The sequence below is a fragment of the Festucalex cinctus genome, chromosome 1, assembly GCF_051991245.1.
Source record: "Festucalex cinctus isolate MCC-2025b chromosome 1, RoL_Fcin_1.0, whole genome shotgun sequence".
In the NCBI taxonomy this organism is placed as follows: domain Eukaryota; kingdom Metazoa; phylum Chordata; class Actinopteri; order Syngnathiformes; family Syngnathidae; genus Festucalex; species Festucalex cinctus.
In genome coordinates this window covers 34,431,673-34,451,508 of record NC_135411.1, presented here as the reverse complement: position 1 = coordinate 34,451,508, position 19,836 = coordinate 34,431,673, and the positions used below count along the sequence as shown (strand labels likewise).

General features: G+C 41.9%; 1 protein-coding gene across 1 annotated transcript; it reads left to right on the top strand.

Moving 5' to 3' along the window:
• Window positions 1-15,157: 15,157 nt before the first annotated feature.
• ccndx (cyclin Dx) lies at window positions 15,158-19,513 on the top strand. The gene is made up of 4 exons (XM_077531695.1): window positions 15,158-16,158; window positions 18,098-18,313; window positions 18,491-18,793; window positions 19,042-19,513. The coding sequence occupies exons 1-4, from the start codon at window positions 15,898-15,900 to the stop codon at window positions 19,177-19,179; spliced, it is 918 nt and encodes a 305-aa protein (XP_077387821.1). The 5' UTR covers window positions 15,158-15,897; the 3' UTR covers window positions 19,180-19,513.
• Window positions 19,514-19,836: the final 323 nt, after the last annotated feature.

The window sequence follows — 19,836 nt, the reverse complement described above, 5'->3', positions numbered from 1 at the left end:
CTTTCCTTTTTTTATGTCTACAAAACACGATGGGAAACATTGCATTATAACGAAAAATACAGTACAGTTACAGAATGTTGCATTTTCAAATTATGAGCACCTCTTACTGCACTTTTATCTGGTAACCTAACCACAGTGAGGAGTGTAAAAGTGAGTTACAGTCAGATTCGCATTCAGGATAGCATTCGTACCATACTATAATTGGGATTGGCACAAAAGAAGGCATTTGGTTGGGTGTATTTTATCAAGACCAAAAGAACCTGCTATGTGGGGTAGAACCTTTCACAGGTCCAGGAACCTTTGCGACACACACACCTATATAAACACACATACTTTGGGCAACACAAGTAAACAATATAATCATTACTGCCCAAATGAGTTGGCAGTCGAATGTCACAGATGCTAATTTTATGGCTCCTCCATAGCTTGAATTGTGTTGAGGGAAAGTGAAGAGAGCGGTTGGAGAGTGATGCAGCCACCCAGTTATTCAGGTTATAAAGCTCCTATTTTGTTTTTACGTAAAGCTGAGGATCTTCGAAGAACGTACATTTGTGCCACCATTTTGTGTGTGCACAATTGCTTGAAACGGTTGAGTCTGTCTTGCCTAGCTGTTACGTGCCAAGTTGGCATGCTATGCGTGCACTTCAGTGCTACGTTAGCACGTGAAACAATTTGTGTTAAAATGTCTTCCATGATTCATCCATCCATTTTTCAAACCGCTTATCCTCTTGTTACTTTAAATCAAGTTATCCAGTGATGTGACTAAATCACTTTTCAAACTATAAGAGTAATGAGAGCTGTGTGATATAATAAACTGTATATCCTCTATTCTTAAACTGTATTGTTAGATTTACCTTGCCAAAGTTAAAGTTGCCACTACTGATAGAATCCTGTGATTTATTTTTCTCCACTTAGCAATAATTTTCTTAGCTAAATGGTAGGCAAACTTTAATGTTACTTGAAGCTCTGCGTTGCATTTATTTTACTTCATAGGTGCCGAACTGAAAGCCTGGTGCTCAGATACAATTTTTTGTGTCTCGTGAAAGTAAATCATGTGTATATCAATTACCTTGATCCTTGCTGAAATTTGCACCAAAATTTCGAATTGTCATGTACGTTTAGATTTAAAAAAGAAAAACAAGTTGCCCTTTTTTCAGTAATTTGAACAATAATTGCACACACTATTCTTAACTTCTGATTTCCAAGCTAGCCATACATCAGTCTGTTTCGTATGCAGTAATATGATGAGACAATTCAACATTTCATTTCATTTTACCATCATATCGACCTTGAGGGAAGAAGTCGTAACTATGGACAAAAATGATATTGGCAACCCTGTTTAACTTGTTTTTGATGGTAGGGCTACTACCAGATTGAATGGTATTTATTTGGTCACTGGATTTTTGTATTTTATTTTATTTAATTTAACTTAATTGTGCTGTCTAAAATGTATTTATCATACAAAATTGTCATCATTTGAAAAAAAAAAAAAAAAGTCAGGTATGTAGAGGATGTCGCAATATAATATTACCTATATTGGGATATAAAATTTGTCCTTATTGAAGATATGTAGGAATTATAAGGAAAGGTAATCAGATTACTTCATCAAAGTAACTGGTGACACTGCTGATAGATCTTGATAGAACTTGATCGAACTTGTTGGTGACATCTAATTTCATTTAGTTCTAGAGTAATTTATCAAGACTAAAAAAATAATCTGCTTTTCACGTTATATAGTTTTTATTTAATAATATACTGGTAATTGCATTTACAAAAATTGTACATATTTTTATGAATAACAGTGTCCCTCGCGATAGCGCGGTTCACTTTTCATGGCCTTGCTATTTCAGTATTTTTTTTCTTTTTTACAGTAATGTACCTAAATTACTAAGGTTATATATATATATATATACACAAGTTTTAATAATATATCTTAGTTTTCTTTCCATTCAGTGCCTGTGACGTGGCAGTAACACAGCAGCAATACGGTAGTAACTAACAGGGCTGGTTAAAAATAACACACCGGTAGTCAAAAGTCACTGAGACTGAGACTTCTTGTATTTTCCATGATGAGGGTCTGTTCATGCTAGGGGTGGGAATCTCTGACATGAGGCCGATTCGATATGTATCTCGATACACAAGTTGCGATTCGATTGAAAAACGATTATCTTTCAGAACAGAACGGTTCGATTAAGTTTGGGAACGATACAATTTTCGATTCGATACGATTAATTTCAATATTCAAAACTTATAGTGACATTTGTTGCTTGTAAACATTAATCTTAAAACACCACAAATTTTTACAGTATCTACAAATGTGTAAAAAAAGAACAACAACAATGTCTTCTATATTTTTATATATTGAATCAATTATTTAAATGGACCGGAACCAAGGGCTGAAAAATGTATCAGTTTAAATATTTATTAGTTGTTATTGACAGTTATAATTGTTTTTTTTTTTTTTTTTTTTTTTTTTTTTTAAGAGCTAGCTCAGAATTGTTCATTCGGTAGTCTTACCGATTCAACGTCTCGTCATCATTGCTCTTTTTTTTTTTTTTTTTTTTTTTTTTGTGTGTGTATGTGTGCGTGCGTTTGAGTGCGTTTGCGTGCGTGCGTTTGCGTGCGTGCGTGCGTGCGTTTGCGTGCGTTTGCGTGCGTGCGTGTGCGTGCGTGCAAATACGTATAAATTTATACTCATTCATTCACCTAAAACCTTATAAATATCCCATTACCCTTCGCCTTAACCAGGTACTTCAGAATCTTGCCAGAGTCGTGAGATTTAAATGGTCAGGAGACCAGAGAAAAGGTCAGAAAAAAAAAGAAATAAAGAGAAAAGAAAGGTAAATCAAAGTGACATCCAGCACCGACCAAACACTTCCTGCCTTCCCCATGATTACAAAATCAAAGTCTTACGCCAACCCCGGAAGCCTCTAAATTCCAGCAAATTTAGCGAGATCTCAAGAGCCCAGAGGAAAAACTAAAGAGAGGAAGGAGGGAAGGATCGATAAGGCAGAGTGAGATCAATAGAAGCCAGTACATCCAATCCATCAAAGTGAAGTCCAGCACCAACAAGACCCCTCCTGCGTGGTTACAAAACCGGAGTCTTATGCCAACCCCAGAAACCTCATACTTCTAATAAATTAAGATCTCAAGTGACCAGAGGAAAAACTAAAGAGAGGAAGGAGGGAAGGATAGATAAAGCAAAGTGAGAACCACAGACACCAGCACCAACTGATTCAAGGGGCTGTGGGAGGGAGAGGGTACTTCTGTTGAGTTTCAGTAGATGCTGGTGCGACGGATCTGGCATGCATAAGGACCACCACCAAAGAAAGAAGCCGTCAACCGCGGTCCAGCAAAGCGAGCACCCCCCCCCCCCCCCGGAATCCCCAGGCCGCGGCAGCACCAAGGCCACCCCCAAGCCACCCGAGCGGACACCGGTCGGCGAGCCGACCCAGACACCCGGAACACCCCCGCCCCAGCCCCGGCCCACACCCCCGAGCCCAAGGCCGCAGAACGAGGCCCAGCGGGCCCCCACAGCGCCCCACCGGTCCCCAGCCCCCATCCCCCCACGACCCCCCCGCACCCCACCCAAACCCGCCATCCACCACGACCCAGGCCCCACCACCCCCGACCCCCAAACCCCCGAACACACCCCGACCCCCAGCACCCAACCCCCCACCCACCCATACCTCCACCCCCCCCCCCCCCCCCAAACAAGCCGCCCCCCCCCGACGGCCGCCACCCCCCCCCGCGAACCCGGCCCCCCGCGAGAACCCCCCCCCGGAAACCGGCACCGGGCAGCAGCGCAGAGAGGGAAGATGTGCCCACCCCACCTCCAGCCGCGCGAGATTTGCACAGCGGCGGGAGGGGGGAAGCAGAGGAGGAAGCACCAGGGGAGAAGGCGGAACACCAGAACACCGAGCCCGGTGGGGAGAGGCCCCGGTCGTCACGCCAGAGTACTAGTGACACCTAACCCTGTTACTGAGTCCGCCAGCTCGCCGACTGGCGAGCTCTACCCTTACACCGTGAATGTGGCCCCACCCAGTGTATATACAAGTGTGTGCGTGTGGTGCATTAAAATTGGGAGCAGGTGAGTCGGAGCAGAGGGAAAAAATTTCCCCTACTCCGACACACCCGTATCCCCCCCAAAAAAATGAATATGTATATGTGTGGTGCATTAAAAAAGGGAATGGAGGGACAAAGTGGTGGGGCAGGGACACAAATGGGGGGGACCACAGCGCTGCCAGGCACTGCAGTCCATCCCCTCTGATGGCTCCCCGCCCCAACTCACCCCTCCCCTTGGACGTGAGGTGCATTAAAATTGGAGGGGAGTTGAAGGGTGAAGACGGTGTTTCCACCCTTCCCCACCCCACCAAGAAATGTGTTGTGTGCCCTATGTGTATATTTACAAAGTGTATAGTGCAAGCTAGTGAAGTGAGTAAGAGGAGCGACCAGCGGGGCCTCACCCAACCCGGCGGGTGTAGGTGGCACGCCCGCCCCCCAGCACCCCCACCCCCACCCGCCCCCCACCTCATCCACCCGGCACCACAATGGGCGGACAGCCAGCGCAGCAGGGCTACCGGACAGCCCACCGGCCACCGGAGCCCGCCCGGGGCGCCAGGAGTTATACCGGAGTGGGGCAGGCCCCAAACCCTCGCCCGGCCCCCGGAGCCCGACGCCCGGGCCGGGGAGGGAGCCCCAGGCCCAGGGAGAGGGAGGGGGAGGGGCCGCAGGGCAGACAGGGAAGGGGGGGGGGGGGGGGGGGGGAGCGGGGAGAAGACGACAAGAAGGCGAAAGGGCGGCTGCAGGGCAGGAGGCGGGGGGGGAGAGGAGGAGGGAGGGCGACAAGGGAAAAGGGACCGGGAGGCAGAGGAGGATGGGCGGGAGGAGGCGAGGAGGGAGAGGCGACGGGGGGGAGGAAGGGGGAGGGGAGAGGGAACCACGGGGCACACCGGAGGCCCACCCACCCCGAACCGCGCCGCCGGGCACGGAGCAGCGGACCGCGCCGGGACGGCACCGCCCCGGGCACCAGGGGAAGCACCCCAACACCGCACCCCACAGGGGCCCCAGGGAGCGGCCAAGACGCAACCGCCACCGAGCAGACAACGGGGGGGGGGGGGGGGGGCAGAACCACCCCCGCCCGACCACAGGGGACGGCGTCAAGAAAATTGACTAATTAGCATGCAGTAACACCAAGTGTTGATGCTTAGTGCCCACTAGAAATAGATCTTAAGGAGTTATTGAGTATAGTGTCGTATAGTGTGGTATGCTCGAGCCCACTAGCAGCAACTAGGTTCCTGACTATATAAAAATAAAAACAATCAGATACAAAATACCAAATACAGGAGCAGCGAAAACAGAAGTTGTAACGATGTGGTGGCTCTCGTTAACAGGCAGAATCTTGGCAGGATTAAGTTGCCAAATTGAGATTAAAATATTCTATGTACATAGACCATATTTGTTTAAATCTTGATACTTGATTTTTATTTAAGGCAGAGATTTTTTCCATTGAGATATAATTTATTAGTAAGTTTAACCAGTGGTCGATATTGAGAGATTGTTTATTTTTCCAATTGACAAGGATTATTTTTTTAGCAATAGTAAGGGCTATAAATATAGATTGAGATTGTTTACATGGTAGCTCAGTTATTGTTAAGTCACCTAGTAAACACAATCTTGGAGATAAAGGAAGCCTACAGTTTAATATATCAGCGAGCTTTCCCAAGATTTTAGTCCAGAAATGCAGCACTGGAATACATGACCATAAAGCATGAAGATAAGTATCGGCAGTGTTTTGTGAGCACTGGAGACAAATGTCGGAGTCAGAGAGTCCCATTTTTTTCATCATATATTGTGTAATATATGTTCTATGAAGTATCTTATATTGGATAAGTTGCAAATTTGTCTGTTTGGTCATTTTAAATACATTTTCACAGATTTGGGTCCAAAAGTCTGGTTCCGGAACTATAGACAAGTCTTTTTCCCATTTTAAAGTCGGTAAATACGTTTTATTTGTGTATAAAAATAACTTATATATTTTTGATATTTTCTTTATTGTTGTTGGAGAAAGCTTTATAATATCTTTAGCTAAGACAGGCAGTTGGAGCGTATCCTGAAGTGTTGGGATTTGTTTCTTAACCATATTTTTAACTTGCAGATAATGTAAGAAATTTCCCTTTTTTATTTCATATTTCTGGACCAAGTTTGTATACGATATAAACTTATTATCTGAGAAAAGATGATGAAGGTGTGTAATTCCTTTCTGCTCCCATAGGCTTAAATGGAACGACTGATTATTAAATTGAAAGTCGGGGTTATGCCAAATGGGAGAGAGCCCACAGGGCGCCAATTGGGAGTTTGTAATTTCTAATGCCTTCCACCAGGCAGTCAGGGTGGCGGCTATCATTGGGTTTTTAAAACAATTATGTCGTCTTATTGATTTTGTAATAAAGAGTAAATCTGACAGTCTAAGATTATTACAATCCTTCTGCTCCAATTCCAACCAACAGTTAGTATCTCTGTTGGGTTGTGTCCATAGCACAAGATATTGTAGTTGATTAGCTAAATAATAGTACATAAAGTTTGGTGCCTCTAAACCTCCTTTAGATTTACTTTCCTGAAGAGTAGATAGACTAATTTTGGCTTTTTTTTTTATTCCAATAGAATTTTATGATAGCAGAGTCCAGCGATTGGAACCAGTTAGACGTAGGTTTAAATGGAATCATTGAAAATAAATAATTAATCTTTGGTAAAACTTTCATTTTTATAGTAGCTATCCGTCCTATTAAAGAGATCGGAAGATTATTCCAGCGCTCCAGGTCACTACGGATACTGTCCAATAATGGTGAAAAATTTAAAGAAGTTAATTCAGTTAACTTAGGTGAAATTTTAACACCTAAGTATTTTAAATTACCTGTAGGAAAGGAGTAGTGTGGATCCTGACTTGTAGGATTCCATGAATTTTCTGTAATAGGTAATAATGTTGATTTTGTCCAGTTAATAGAGTAATCTGATAAGTGAGAGAATTTAGTTATTAATTTAAATGCTTCCCCTAGCGAGATAGCAGGTTCTTCTAAATAGAGTAATATATCATCGGCATATAGATTAATTTTATGTTCTATTGTCCCGGAGTGGATTCCTTGGATCCGTCTATCCTGACGTATAGCTAATGCAAGCGGCTCAATAAATATAGCAAATAATAAAGGAGAAAATAATCTGCTTTTCACGTTATATAGTTTTTATTTAATAATATACTGGTAATTGCATTTACAAAAATTGTACATATTTTTATGAATAACAGTGTCCCTCGCGATAGCGCGGTTCACTTTTCATGGCCTTGCTATTTCAGTATTTTTTTTCTTTTTTACAGTAATGTACCTAAATTACTAAGGTTATATATATATATATATACACAAGTTTTAATAATATATCTTAGTTTTCTTTCCATTCAGTGCCTGTGACGTGGCAGTAACACAGCAGCAATACGGTAGTAACTAACAGGGCTGGTTAAAAATAACACACCGGTCGTCAAAAGTCACTGAGACTGAGACTTCTTGTATTTTCCATGATGAGGGTCTGTTCATGCTAGGGGTGGGAATCTCTGACATGAGGCCGATTCGATATGTATCTCGATACACAAGTTGCGATTCGATTGAAAAACGATTATCTTTCAGAACAGAACGGTTCGATTAAGTTTGGGAACGATACAATTTTCGATTCGATACGATTAATTTCAATATTCAAAACTTATAGTGACATTTGTTGCTTGTAAACATTAATCTTAAAACACCACAAATTTTTACAGTATCTACAAATGTGTAAAAAAAGAACAACAACAATGTCTTCTATATTTTTATATATTGAATCAATTATTTAAATGGACCGGAACCAAGGGCTGAAAAATGTATCAGTTTAAATATTTATTAGTTGTTATTGACAGTTATAATTGTTTTTTGTTTTTTAATGCAAAATCAGGATCAGGAAAACCAAAGGCTGATAATTCAATTTGAAATATAAATATTTAACCTTTAAAAAGACACCAACACAATTAAACAGAATATGTCCACATTGTGAAGTATTTCAGAAACATAAATTTAAGACATGAAATAAACCTACCGTCCAGCCAAAAGAAATATGAAGCCACCTTATGGAACAATAAATCTATCAAACACATTTTAACAACTTAATATATCCAAAAATATTTACAAAAGTGCATTTCCCTTTTTATTAACATTTTTGGCTTTTAACAATTTTTGTTTTTCTTTGCCATCACATTCATTTTTGGTTAATGTATGACATCTTTTTTGTTTTTTTTAATCTGAGACACGATGATGACCACGGAATCACGACTGTTTGTTTTGTTTTTTGGGCTGTCGTTCATTTTGAGTTTGATGACGTAATTGCGGGCACGTCTCAGTTCCCTGCTGCTCATGCTAGTTGTGTACATTGACAGGGAGCCACAAACTGAGAAATGAGATACTTGTAGTGTGCGTTTAGCTTAGCTGGTGTGTTGGCTGTGGGACATACCTGTGTCGTTTGAATCCATGCATTGGATCGTCACGGGAGTTATTCTTTTTGGCTCGCGCGCAGTACCAACGCCGGCCCGGGACATACAAGTGCACCGAGAGGACTCGATAGCCATGGGAAATACCGAGATGTACGGCACCGGCTTCTGCTAACTGTCTCCACTGTTGCATGTTGTCACTCGTTGTGCGCGCGCGCGCCGTGTCGCGAGCACGGCGTTGACGGTAGGCTCCCCCCAAGGTGCGTAACTTCTTTGCATTATGTTTACAACATCCGGGGAATGAAGCGTCTCTGAGTGCTACTTTGCTAGCTCTCTGTAAACACGGAAGTAGCTTGAATAGTGCTGCTACTGAAATGTAAACAAAACAAGTAGAGCACGGTGCAGAACTCTTGCTATTGTTATGAAAACCATAAAGCCTCACTCGCAACCGATTCAAAGCAACGCGATATCCGGTCCACAGCTTTACAAGCAATGTATCTAAGGATTCCCGGCGGATTTTGTATCGGTTGACAAGTCTGCTACCGATACGGCCGTTTAGCTCCCCTTGACGACCGATGGTTCGGTCGAATCGTTTTTTTGTCCCACCCCTAGTTCATGCTAATTTTATTCATGCACAAAGCACAAAGTTACATTCAACTTGCGTCTTCCTCGACACATGTATACCACCTGTCTCCCTCTTACCTTTTCTGCTCGAGCGCCCCTGGCGGCCGTTAGAAAAAAAAATACATAAATTAGCCGCATCATTGTATAAGCCGCAGGGTTGACAAAAGTCGCGGCTTATAGTCTGGAAATTACGGTACTTGTCGGATTTCATTTATTGCGGGTATTTTTTTGGAACCTAACCTCAGCGAAAAACAAGGGAACACTGTAGTACTTTTTTTTTTTTTTTTCTCGGTTCGATGTGTTGTTGTTTTTTTAAACTTCCTCTTATCGATCAAGAGTTATGTAGTGATTCAATCATCTCATATTTCAATGTACCTTTTTTCACTCACCAAGTGAGCATGAGTGGATTAAAGTCTCCTGCTTGGTGGATTATGATGTTTGATAGACAAGGGTTTACTTGTGCGTAACACAAAGTAAATTTTGAACAAAGTCTAAAAGACAAAATGAATTGAGCTTTTAATCCCGTCAGTGTCATTGGGACAAAATGAGGCTTAAAGCTGCGGACAAGGCTGCGGCCTTTAAAGCACTTTCCAAACAGATTGAGTTTAAATGAGGCAGGCACTGTGCGCCAGTCAAGTGGGGTCAGGCCGGGGTGGCGACAGGAAAAGGGGGAGGGAACCGGGTGGCCCAGGGTGGGGTGGGGGCGTCACCTAGGCAAAAGCTGGTGACAGATCCCGAGCCTGTTTAAGCAGCCTGCTAAATTCATATCTGGCAGCTGTATTCAAAAGCGGGTGGAGCGCCCGAAGGGGGGCGGCGGCGGGTCTTGAGAAGGGGGCGCGGCACTCCGCCCCTCATTTTCCAGCTCATTTCCTGCGACATTGGAGAACAGACATCCTTTTTTTCACTGCTGCCATTCAACACGCACAGACACCTGCTGCTACTGCTGGTGCCTGCACATGTGTGTGTCTTTGTGTGTCTTTGTGTGTCATGAGGGGGGGGGGGGATTTAACCAGTCCACAAGTTAAGAAACTACACACACAACACCAAAGTTTACCAACATACTTCATTAGATACGCCATGTCGTCACATCCAGTACAAGACTTTCTGGGTCATTGTACCACAAGGTTTACATGGGCTTTTTCGTGCGTCCTGCTAAAATGTTCACCAAATTTCCATAAAAGAAACTGGTGTCATGTCAGTAGAGAAGTTTTCAAGGGGGCACTGCTGATGTAATTTTCCCAAAGTGGCTGCTTCAAACTATAGTATCCGATTTCCAGTTCAATTTCAGGCATGGGTCCTTGAGACTTTTTCATGCGTCCTGTTATGATTGACATGTCCACCAAATTTCATGTTCATCGGTGAATCTAGTGTCAGGGACTGATTTTTCTTTCTAACTCCGAAGGGGGCTCCAACAGGGATCGCTGTTTCAAACCAAAATGGCTGACTTATTCTTCAATGTCATGCTTGGGTCCTAAATTAAAAAAAATTTGTTCATCTTTTCATGTAGATATCAAATATCACGTGGATTGGTGGACATACTTACGGGAGGGTGTCAGCGCCTGATTACCCCCCCACAAAAAAAAAAAAAGAAAAGAAAAAAGAAAGAAAAGGAATTGCCCCCAAGTAGCCGCTTTAACGCAAAAGGCTTGACTTCCTGTTCAAGTCCTTGAAACTTTATTTGTGAATTTTGTTGTTGACATGGGCACTTGTTCATCGGTGGAACTGGCATGGGGGGTTAATTTATTCTACCTGTCTTGAGGGCACGACTGAGAGAACTCGCCACAGATGGCAGTTTCAAACCAAAATGCAAGATTTCTTGTTTCATTTCAGTCATTGGTACTTGTGACTTTACCTGTAAAACGTTTTGGGGGCTAATATTTTCAAACTTTGCAAGGGTGAGGATCGACTTTCTTGCTTTCGAACTGTCACGTTTCGGTTCGGTGGGGTTGGTTTGTTTGGGGGGGTTTTAGTGCTACATTTTGGGTGTTTATGTCGTCTTTTGTCCGGTTTTGTCTCCCCTAGTCTCGTTATTGTTAACCTTGTCCACCTGCGTGTGTCATCCCTTCCCAGTATATGTTACCAATCAGTGCCCTCTGCCTATTGTGTCTCCCAGGTGTGTCTTGTTAGTGTCACATGCGCCAGTGCCTTGTATATAATGTAGACTAAAGTAATAATGCAATGTAAATACTAATATAATGTTCCGATCGCTTTTCGATGTTGTCTATTTCATATGACGCCGGACACGCTGCTTCTTCTATGCTTTAAAAATGCAGTCTGCCTGTATACGTCGCAAATATCACTACACATTTTCACTTATGCTCTTTTAAATGGGATGCCATTAACATAAAAATGAGCTATGAAATAGGAAACTTGAAGATGAAAAATGGTCCTCTCAAAAGTGTCACAGTATGACACCCCACCCCAAAATGCACATAGGCTATATTGAGTTGTAAATACAATAGTTTAGTTTCACTCGTGTATAGATCCTTCCAGCTGACGTCACTGCTTAGCTTCCACAGCGCCTCCCGGGGGTCAAACATCCCATAACAAATGAATGTAGAGAGCTTTATTGTCGGCGAGCGTTTTCGTTCAAAGGTGGGAAATATATCAAGTGTCACAAAAAACTTCCCGAGTAGGACACTACAATACTATGAATCATTGAAACCAGTCGTTTGGAGCCGCTAGCTACCAAAAAGTGGAGTTTGTTGGGGGACAAAGTGGAAATGGAAGCCTAAGTTATGTTGTTTTTGGTTGAAACAGTACGTCGATCACTACTTTCATGGTGTAAATTGTCATTCATTAAATCGTTTGTGTCCGTTCGTGTCATCTTGCTGTATATCGAAGTCTTCGACCTATCCTAGCTTGCTATCTTCTAACAAACAGACCGCATGTCGTTTACTACACATTCCTCAGCAGAACTCAATCCCGAGTTAAAGTGTTAATTGTAATAATCGTGTTAAATCTTTAAGTTTTTGTTCAAAATGACTTGAATACTTATGCAAAAAAAAAAAAGTATGATTGTTTCACTAAAGATAATATGGCTCATTCATCATGTCTACCTCGATTTTACAATCAGAGGTTCATGTTATGAACAGCTGTATATGAAAAAGAGAAAAACTACCTGATATAAAATGATCTGAGCATATCCTCGTACTTTTTGTGGGTGCAAAGCAGTTGCGCTAGCCATCGTGCTCGTCTTTCACTCCTCACTGTCTTCCGCCTGGTTTAGAATCACTGCCGGCAGCCGAAAGAATGATCTCATCTCTGTTTGAGCTATTAGAACATCCGTCGGCCGCGCACAAGTTCACCATAGCATTGGTAGATGATTTATCAACTGTTTGACCTATTTTCTAGCTCACACTTATTGTTTTCTAATTCACTCGCATTGACGCACTGACCCCCACCGTTAGGGGCGCACTTCAACGTGACGTCACACTGGAAGGGTCTATTACTTGGGGTAGGTGGTAGGACAAAACAAAACAAAACAAAACAAACAAACAAACAAACAAACAAACAAACAAACAAACCACTTTCATTTTCTTCATGTGACCAAAAGCATCTGAGACCTCACATCCATGATAAGTTATCAATAAAGCACTTGTCACAGGCAAATAATCTTTTAATTGCCACACAATTATGAAATCAAATTTTAAAGGGAATTAAGTGCTGAATTCAAGTATATCAATATCTCAATTTTGATTTGTTTTTTTTTTTGAACTTCTGGACCCTTTTGCCATATATAATTTCCCAGTCATCTAAAACATGTCTAACTTTGAGAGAGGCCATTTCTGTTGTGTTGGTGTTTGTGCAAACTTGAGTGTGATTCCAGTCAAAGTACTGGCGGCCTTGCAGATTGATGTGAATTATTGATGAGGATCACTGAATTATTGACGGCCTTCTTCAATCAAGACGGGCCTGTCCCGTTTGAAAAGTGAGCCCGTGCATGGCCGCTGAATGCCACCTGTAGCCAATGTGTCAAATACAAGATGCAAACATCCATTGTGCAAGACCCCCGGGGGTCTCAGGGGACGCGTGAGGAGCGTGTGACGAGCGTGCAATGAGCGTGTGATGACTGTGTGTCCATACGCTAAGAGCGTGCGAGGCAGAAGGCCAGGGCTTGTTGTCTGACACTGATTTGTAAAGGGAGACAATACGGCTCATTGGCCCGGAGCTCCACTGTCTGTTGCACATACCTCCATCACGGCTCTTTAAACAGCAGCAGATTGCCACAAGCCTCAGTCAGGGAGGGGGTGACTGAGGGGGTCTATAGAAGGGGTCGGAGGTACGCTGCTTTGACAATGAGGGTGCTCTCCCAGGCCAACTTTGATGGAAATGTCATCCCTGGACTTTTGTTCGAGCACATTCAGACCTAATGGGCCTTAGTAATATCAATTATGAATAATTCTTGTTTCATTCTCACAGCTTATGCGCTTGTTAAGTAAGCCTTTTTCCAATTAATTTATTTATAGCTTTAAATTGGGAACATGTAGTAAGTAATAATGAGCTAATATAAAATAACCAATACAATGCATACCGGTGTATCAAAAATAGACTCAGTTGAATAAAACAATGTCCTATTAAAAAAAAACAAAAAAAAAAAACAAGAAGAAGAAGATCTACCATGTTCCGCCTATATATGAAATACAATACAAATATTCCATATTCATTTTTCAAAAATGTATTTAAATTCATGTGTAACATAAAATTGGGAGCCACAAAGAAACTCAAATTTTGGATTATTTGTGCTCAAATAAACCTTCAAACACTTATTTGTTATCATTTTAATTGTTCAAAAAATTATCAAATGTATGTCACATGGGAATAAAAGATAATTAAATTGTAATAAAAATCTTTCAAACACCTCATTTATATATTTATTGAAAATAAAAATATCTGCAATTTATCTACAATAATAATTTTAAATACTTAATGTTCATGTGCGCAATATTAAAAATACTTATTGTTTGTGCCATTTTTCTTAGATTTCAAATGTTCTTCATTCAAAGACAAGTGCAGGTCTCAGCAGGGCTTCAATGCATTGACTCACCAATTGTTTGGTCAGGTGATGATGTCAGGAACCGTGTTATGGATGTTGGGTAGTTTGAAGAGGTGATATGTGAACAATACTAATCCTTTGGCTTGAAATATTACATGATATCAAATGATAGTCAAATAATATTGCTAATAAATCTGATAATGCTAATAATGCTTGAAAACCCTTATCAAGCCGAGAGACCTGCCTAACTTGTCTCTCCTCCCACACACACATACACACCTGAGCTAAGGCAGCCATCTTGCTTTTAAGCCTTTTACCCAGCAGGAAGTGCACACATCTAAATGCAGCAGCCATACCTATGGTCAAACCTTCAAAACAAAGCAGAACTAACAAAGTTACAACTTGCATACGTGCTTATTTAAACTTAACTAATCTTAACCTCTCTACAAATTCATTAACTTATTAATGGCTCCAACACTTATAATTAATAAATGATTTATTAATAATGAAGTTTCCTGTTAACTCATTCACTGCCAGCCCAGTAAAAATGGATCTTTGACGTAGGGCTGCTCGATTATGGGAAAAAATAATAATTAGGATTATTTTTGGCAATAGTTGAAATCACGATTATTCAAACGGTTATTTATGTTTTGGCACAAAACAAGAAAATGTTTAAGCGTTTAAAAATATTAGGACCAAATAAAAAAAAAAACAGAAACACTATAGTTAAGTTTTGGACCAAACAGAATTTATAATAATATATATTTATTTGTGTTGGCAAAAAAGTGAAAGTTGAAGTGCAGCATATGCACTGTGTTGTAGAGCAATATTTTTTTTATTTTTTGGTACAAAACAAGAAAATTTAAGAATAAAAATTAGTAAGACAAATAAAATGATTTGAAACACTATTTATGCAAGTTCCTTTTGCATGAAACAAAATTTATCAAATTAGTTATTTTAAAATCTAAAAAAAAAGGTGCAAATGTATAAATTTAAACAACTCAATAATCTTTCTAGTTTGTGATTATGCTGATTTTGTAATTGTGGAGTGTAATAATTGAAATTATAATTGAATTTCGATTAATTGTACAGCCCTACTTTGACGTGTATAGCCGTCAATGGCCCTGAATGAGTTAATTATAACTAATGATATATATTTTTTAATCACGTTAATTTAATCATGCAAGTTATCATTATAGACATTTGTGTAAGTGTTAATGTAAGTCAACGTTGAGTTGAGTGCACTGTCCCTCAAAAGTGAGCATTAACTCATCTCATCTTATAAGGCTGTAACTAATGAAGTGGCCGATAGCTTAATTTCCTTGCCATTTAGTTAAAGCCTAAATGTGTAATCTTCCAAGTTGTGTGGGTCACTAACTAACAAATTTGCCATTTGGGTTCCCCCCCTTGGACCCTCCCTGGTCCATGATGGCATTGTAAACAAACACCGTGCTGCTATAGTCATCCATTCCCATTGTCAGAGTGTGGCGATGACCTTTTTCTTCTCCCTTTTCACTGTCGATCCCAAGCTGTTAAAGCGCCACTCCTTCTCTTGTCTGCGCTGCCGGCCACGCTCCGCCCTGTCCCCCCCCCTTGCCGGCCCCCCAAACTCGCCGGCCCACCTGTTGAAGTAATTGTCTTCTTCACAGTTTATGTCACTGACCATGGGTGCCACCCTCTTTCAGGCTCTCTTTCTTCCTCGTGCGTATAAAAGGAAGCCAAAGATTTTGTCCCGCTTCACTCAGACTTTTTAGCCAGCACTTTTTTCATCATCATGCAGACGGACAATAGAGGTGTGTCGCTGTGGTGCGAAGAAACAGAAGAGGACTACCAAGAACAGGCCGCCAAAAGAGTGACGGGGACGAGAGGGGCCGGGGGTCAGCTGCGAGCCGCCTGGGACCCGTCAGTGTCAGGGAGGCGTGTGATCCACACGCTGCTTCACGTAGAGGAGCGATATGCGCCCTCGCCGCTCTACGTTAGTCTCATTCAGCAGGAGCCTGAAAGACGGGAGGAGCTGGCCAAGTGGATGCTGGAGGTATGGAGACATCGAATGACGTCACGTCGTCTATCCTCAAGTTCTCTCTCGCATATCGTCGCATGTTGGGCGGAAACCCCGTATGTCAAAATGTGATCAATTTCTTGTTTTTCTATTTCTGTCAAACAATTAAAAAAATGTAACTAAATACATATAATTACTGCGATTGGTTGGGAACCAGTTCAAGGTGTACCCCGCCTACTGCCCATAGCCAGCTGAGATAGGCTCCAGCACCCACCTGCGACCCTTGTGAGGAGCAAGTGGTTCAGAAAATGGATGGATGGATGGAACTAATTATGCCCAGAATTTTCCATCATGAAATGACACTTTTCTACTTCTGCTTCTACTTCTTTCAAAGTTTAGACATTTACTTGAGTACAATCATGGAATTACTGTCATATCATAAATTAGAACGTCATTTAGAATCAAAGACTATTCTAATCACTTTCTTTGATCCTTAAATAGAATACTTATATGTAAAATACAACTGTTAACCAAAATGATCAAAATTGACTCAAGCCATTCTCAGAAATTCTTGCTTCCAAGTTTCATTCTGCTGACGAGCACCACACTCCCGCAAAATTGGTTTGTGAGGTCACATGGAGGTAACTTGAGCAGGGTATTTTGTTCTGAGATGATACGCCAATTGCGTACAAATATGCTATTTGAATTTGGCTCTGCAAAGTGCACAAATTACTTTAGAGTTATCCAACAAGCATCATAAAAGTAAATCACAAAGTTAAACCGCCTATTGTCCATGTTTATTCATCTTCCCGCCAATGACTCCTCCAAGTTTGGCTGCACACTGAGTTAACTAAGGTAATTTGGTTTAACACTTTAACGAGTTTAAATTAATATTCAGAGTAAACACTTTAATTTTGACATCTCTGGTTTTTTTAACAACTCGATACTATTGGTCTTTCCTCAAGTGGCATTAGTTCTTTCATCAATCCATTTTCCAAACCCCTTATCTTCATGAGGGTCGCGACTCGCGGGCATGCTGGAGACTCGCCGTAGGTGGGGTACAACCTGAACGGGTCGCCAGCCAACACTTTATTAACTATCACTTCCTTTACATGCGGGAGCTGTGATGCATTATGTCGCTGAAAGTCTGGATGTTTTTAGGCAATAACAAGTGAGGTTAGATACATTTGAGTAAATCTTATCGTAAAAACAGATTGCTGTAATGCTTTGATGCAGATGGAAGTGGCACACTCGTTTCTGCCTGTTACACTGCTTTGTCAGTTCATAGTTTTTGTTATTGCACTCATGGCTCTAAGACCTTTGGAAAAGTGTTTCGGAAGTTGACGTCACACAGTCCTTTGCTTTTATAAAGTATTAAAAGCTTTTTGGGACAGCATAATAAATCAGTTATGATTGTGGGGCGATGTGTTGATTTTGGGTATATGATTGCAATGTAAGGTGTAAAAACACAACCAAGCGAAAAAAAACAAAATCCAAATTAAATTGGACGCCTGAGTGAAAAATTTGGTTGCTTTTTTGTCAGTTCTTTCTCGGGGGCCCCTACTAGCAGCCACCAGCCAGCAATGTCTTGAAAATGGGCCCTGTTTGTGGGGTAGGGGTCCCTACATGTTATCACTGCTGTATCGAAAGCAGTCACCTGGTATTGATATGGGCCAAATGGTAGCCCTCTGTCGGCGTCCCCTTCAGCTCAGGGCCCCAGGCAATTACTGTACTTGGGTGGGTCGCCTGCCTTGTTTCAGCATCTCTGCTTATATCCCCTCTTCTCTCATCAAGTTCACCGTTCTCTCTTCATGTCTATTCTTCTCACCTCATTGGGGAAAGAGAGAGGAGAAACAGCAGTAAAACAGGCCAAAATCCAAATGTGAGACGGTCTCTTTATGTGTCCTCATCTCCTCCCCCTCCTCTCTTTTTACATCGTCACATCCCTTCGTCTTACACGTTTTTCTCCGTTCAGGTCTGCTGCGATTGCGGCTGCGACGAGGCCGTGTTCCCGCTGTCTGTCTCCCTGATGGACAGGTACTTATCGGTCACGTTGTCCACACCCGTATCGCCGTCCTGCCTGGCGGCAGCCTGCATCCTCATCGCCTCCAAGTTGAGCGAGTGCGACAACATCGCCTCGGACGCCCTCTGCGCCGCCGGCGAGTACAACTTCTTGCCCAACAACCTGCGGGTGAGGCATTACATTATTCGTGATGCTCTTCACTTTTCCACTAATTACCCTTTACGGCAGACTTGATGATTTGGCGTTGAGTACCACTTTAAGCAGTATTCTGTATTAAAAATAAAACGAAATATGTGACAGGAAGAACACAAATAGACCCTAATCCTCTTGACCCCAACCAAACAGGAAATGGAGAGGATGATCCTGGCCACCCTGCGCTGGGACACGGCGGCCGTGACGCCTCAGGACTTTCTGCCACACTTCTTGGCCTCGCTTGAGGTGAAAAGCGAGGAGGACAGCGCCACCTTGAGGCGACACAGCGACACTCTGGCAGCCATGTGTGCGTGTGACTCGCGCTTCCTGGGGACGCCGCCCTCCCTGGTGGCCGCCGCCTCGCTCAACTGCGCTTTTCGGGGCCTGGGCGACAGAGGGCACGCTCAGCTATACCTACTAGGCTTGACGCTGGCCGAGCTTTGCCAGGCTGACCTGGTGAGTGGCGTCTAGGCCTGTGACTGGCTCACTAGTCTTTAGTGCGATTGGTTAGATTTTCAAATCTTGGATGGATGGATGGATGGATGGATGGATGGATGGATAGATAGATAGATAGATAGATAGATAGATAGATAGATAGATAGATAGATAGATAGATAGATAGATAGATAGATAGATAGATAGATAGATAGATAGATAGATAAAGTTCTGCTGTTCTGATGGACTTCCTGTGTTTGGAATGTCAGGTGGTGCTGCAATACTACAGCGAGATGATCGAGCGCGCCCTCCGGCAGCGTCTCAGCAGCGGGCCAGCGGATAAAGGAGACGAGCTGGAGGACGAAAGAGCCGGCACGCCCACCGACATGAGAGAAATCGATTTCTAAAGCCAGCCAGATTGCAAGTTTAGACCAATTAAATGTTGTCATCATCAGTCAAACTGATATAAATTATTTCCTCCACATAGCATATTTTTATATACTGAAGGGACAAAGTACTGTAATTGTGCTCTTAATTTAATTTTTCCATTATTTAATTGTCACACATTTGTTTTTAAATTATTTTCCTTGTGCCATATTTGATCTATTTCTCTTAATTTTATTGTAGGCTAGTTATGTATTTACATATTTATACCTTTTATTTATTTATCTTGTGCAATTATTTACCTTTAATGTTAATTTATTTAATATGCCATACTTATGAGTTGCTTTTAATATAATGAATGAGCTAATTAAATGAAGAAATCTATTTTTGGAAACAAATAAAGCCATTTGAACACATCCATTTGCATCCATGCTTTACTGTGTGAGGCTTAAGTGTTACTGGCAGGTGGTTAGATACTTCATCAACCTTGCAGGAAGTTTTGGCATTCGTAGGAACATAATTGCAAATGTTTCAAATAGATAAACATATAGGTTGTATTAAGCTTACTATGAATTTTGTTGGTGTGTGAAAGGCAAGACTTATTGTGAGTTTATAGCATGGGTCCATCAGCTTTTTTGTTTGTTTGTTTGTTTAACTGAAAGCTACTTCTTGGGCACTGA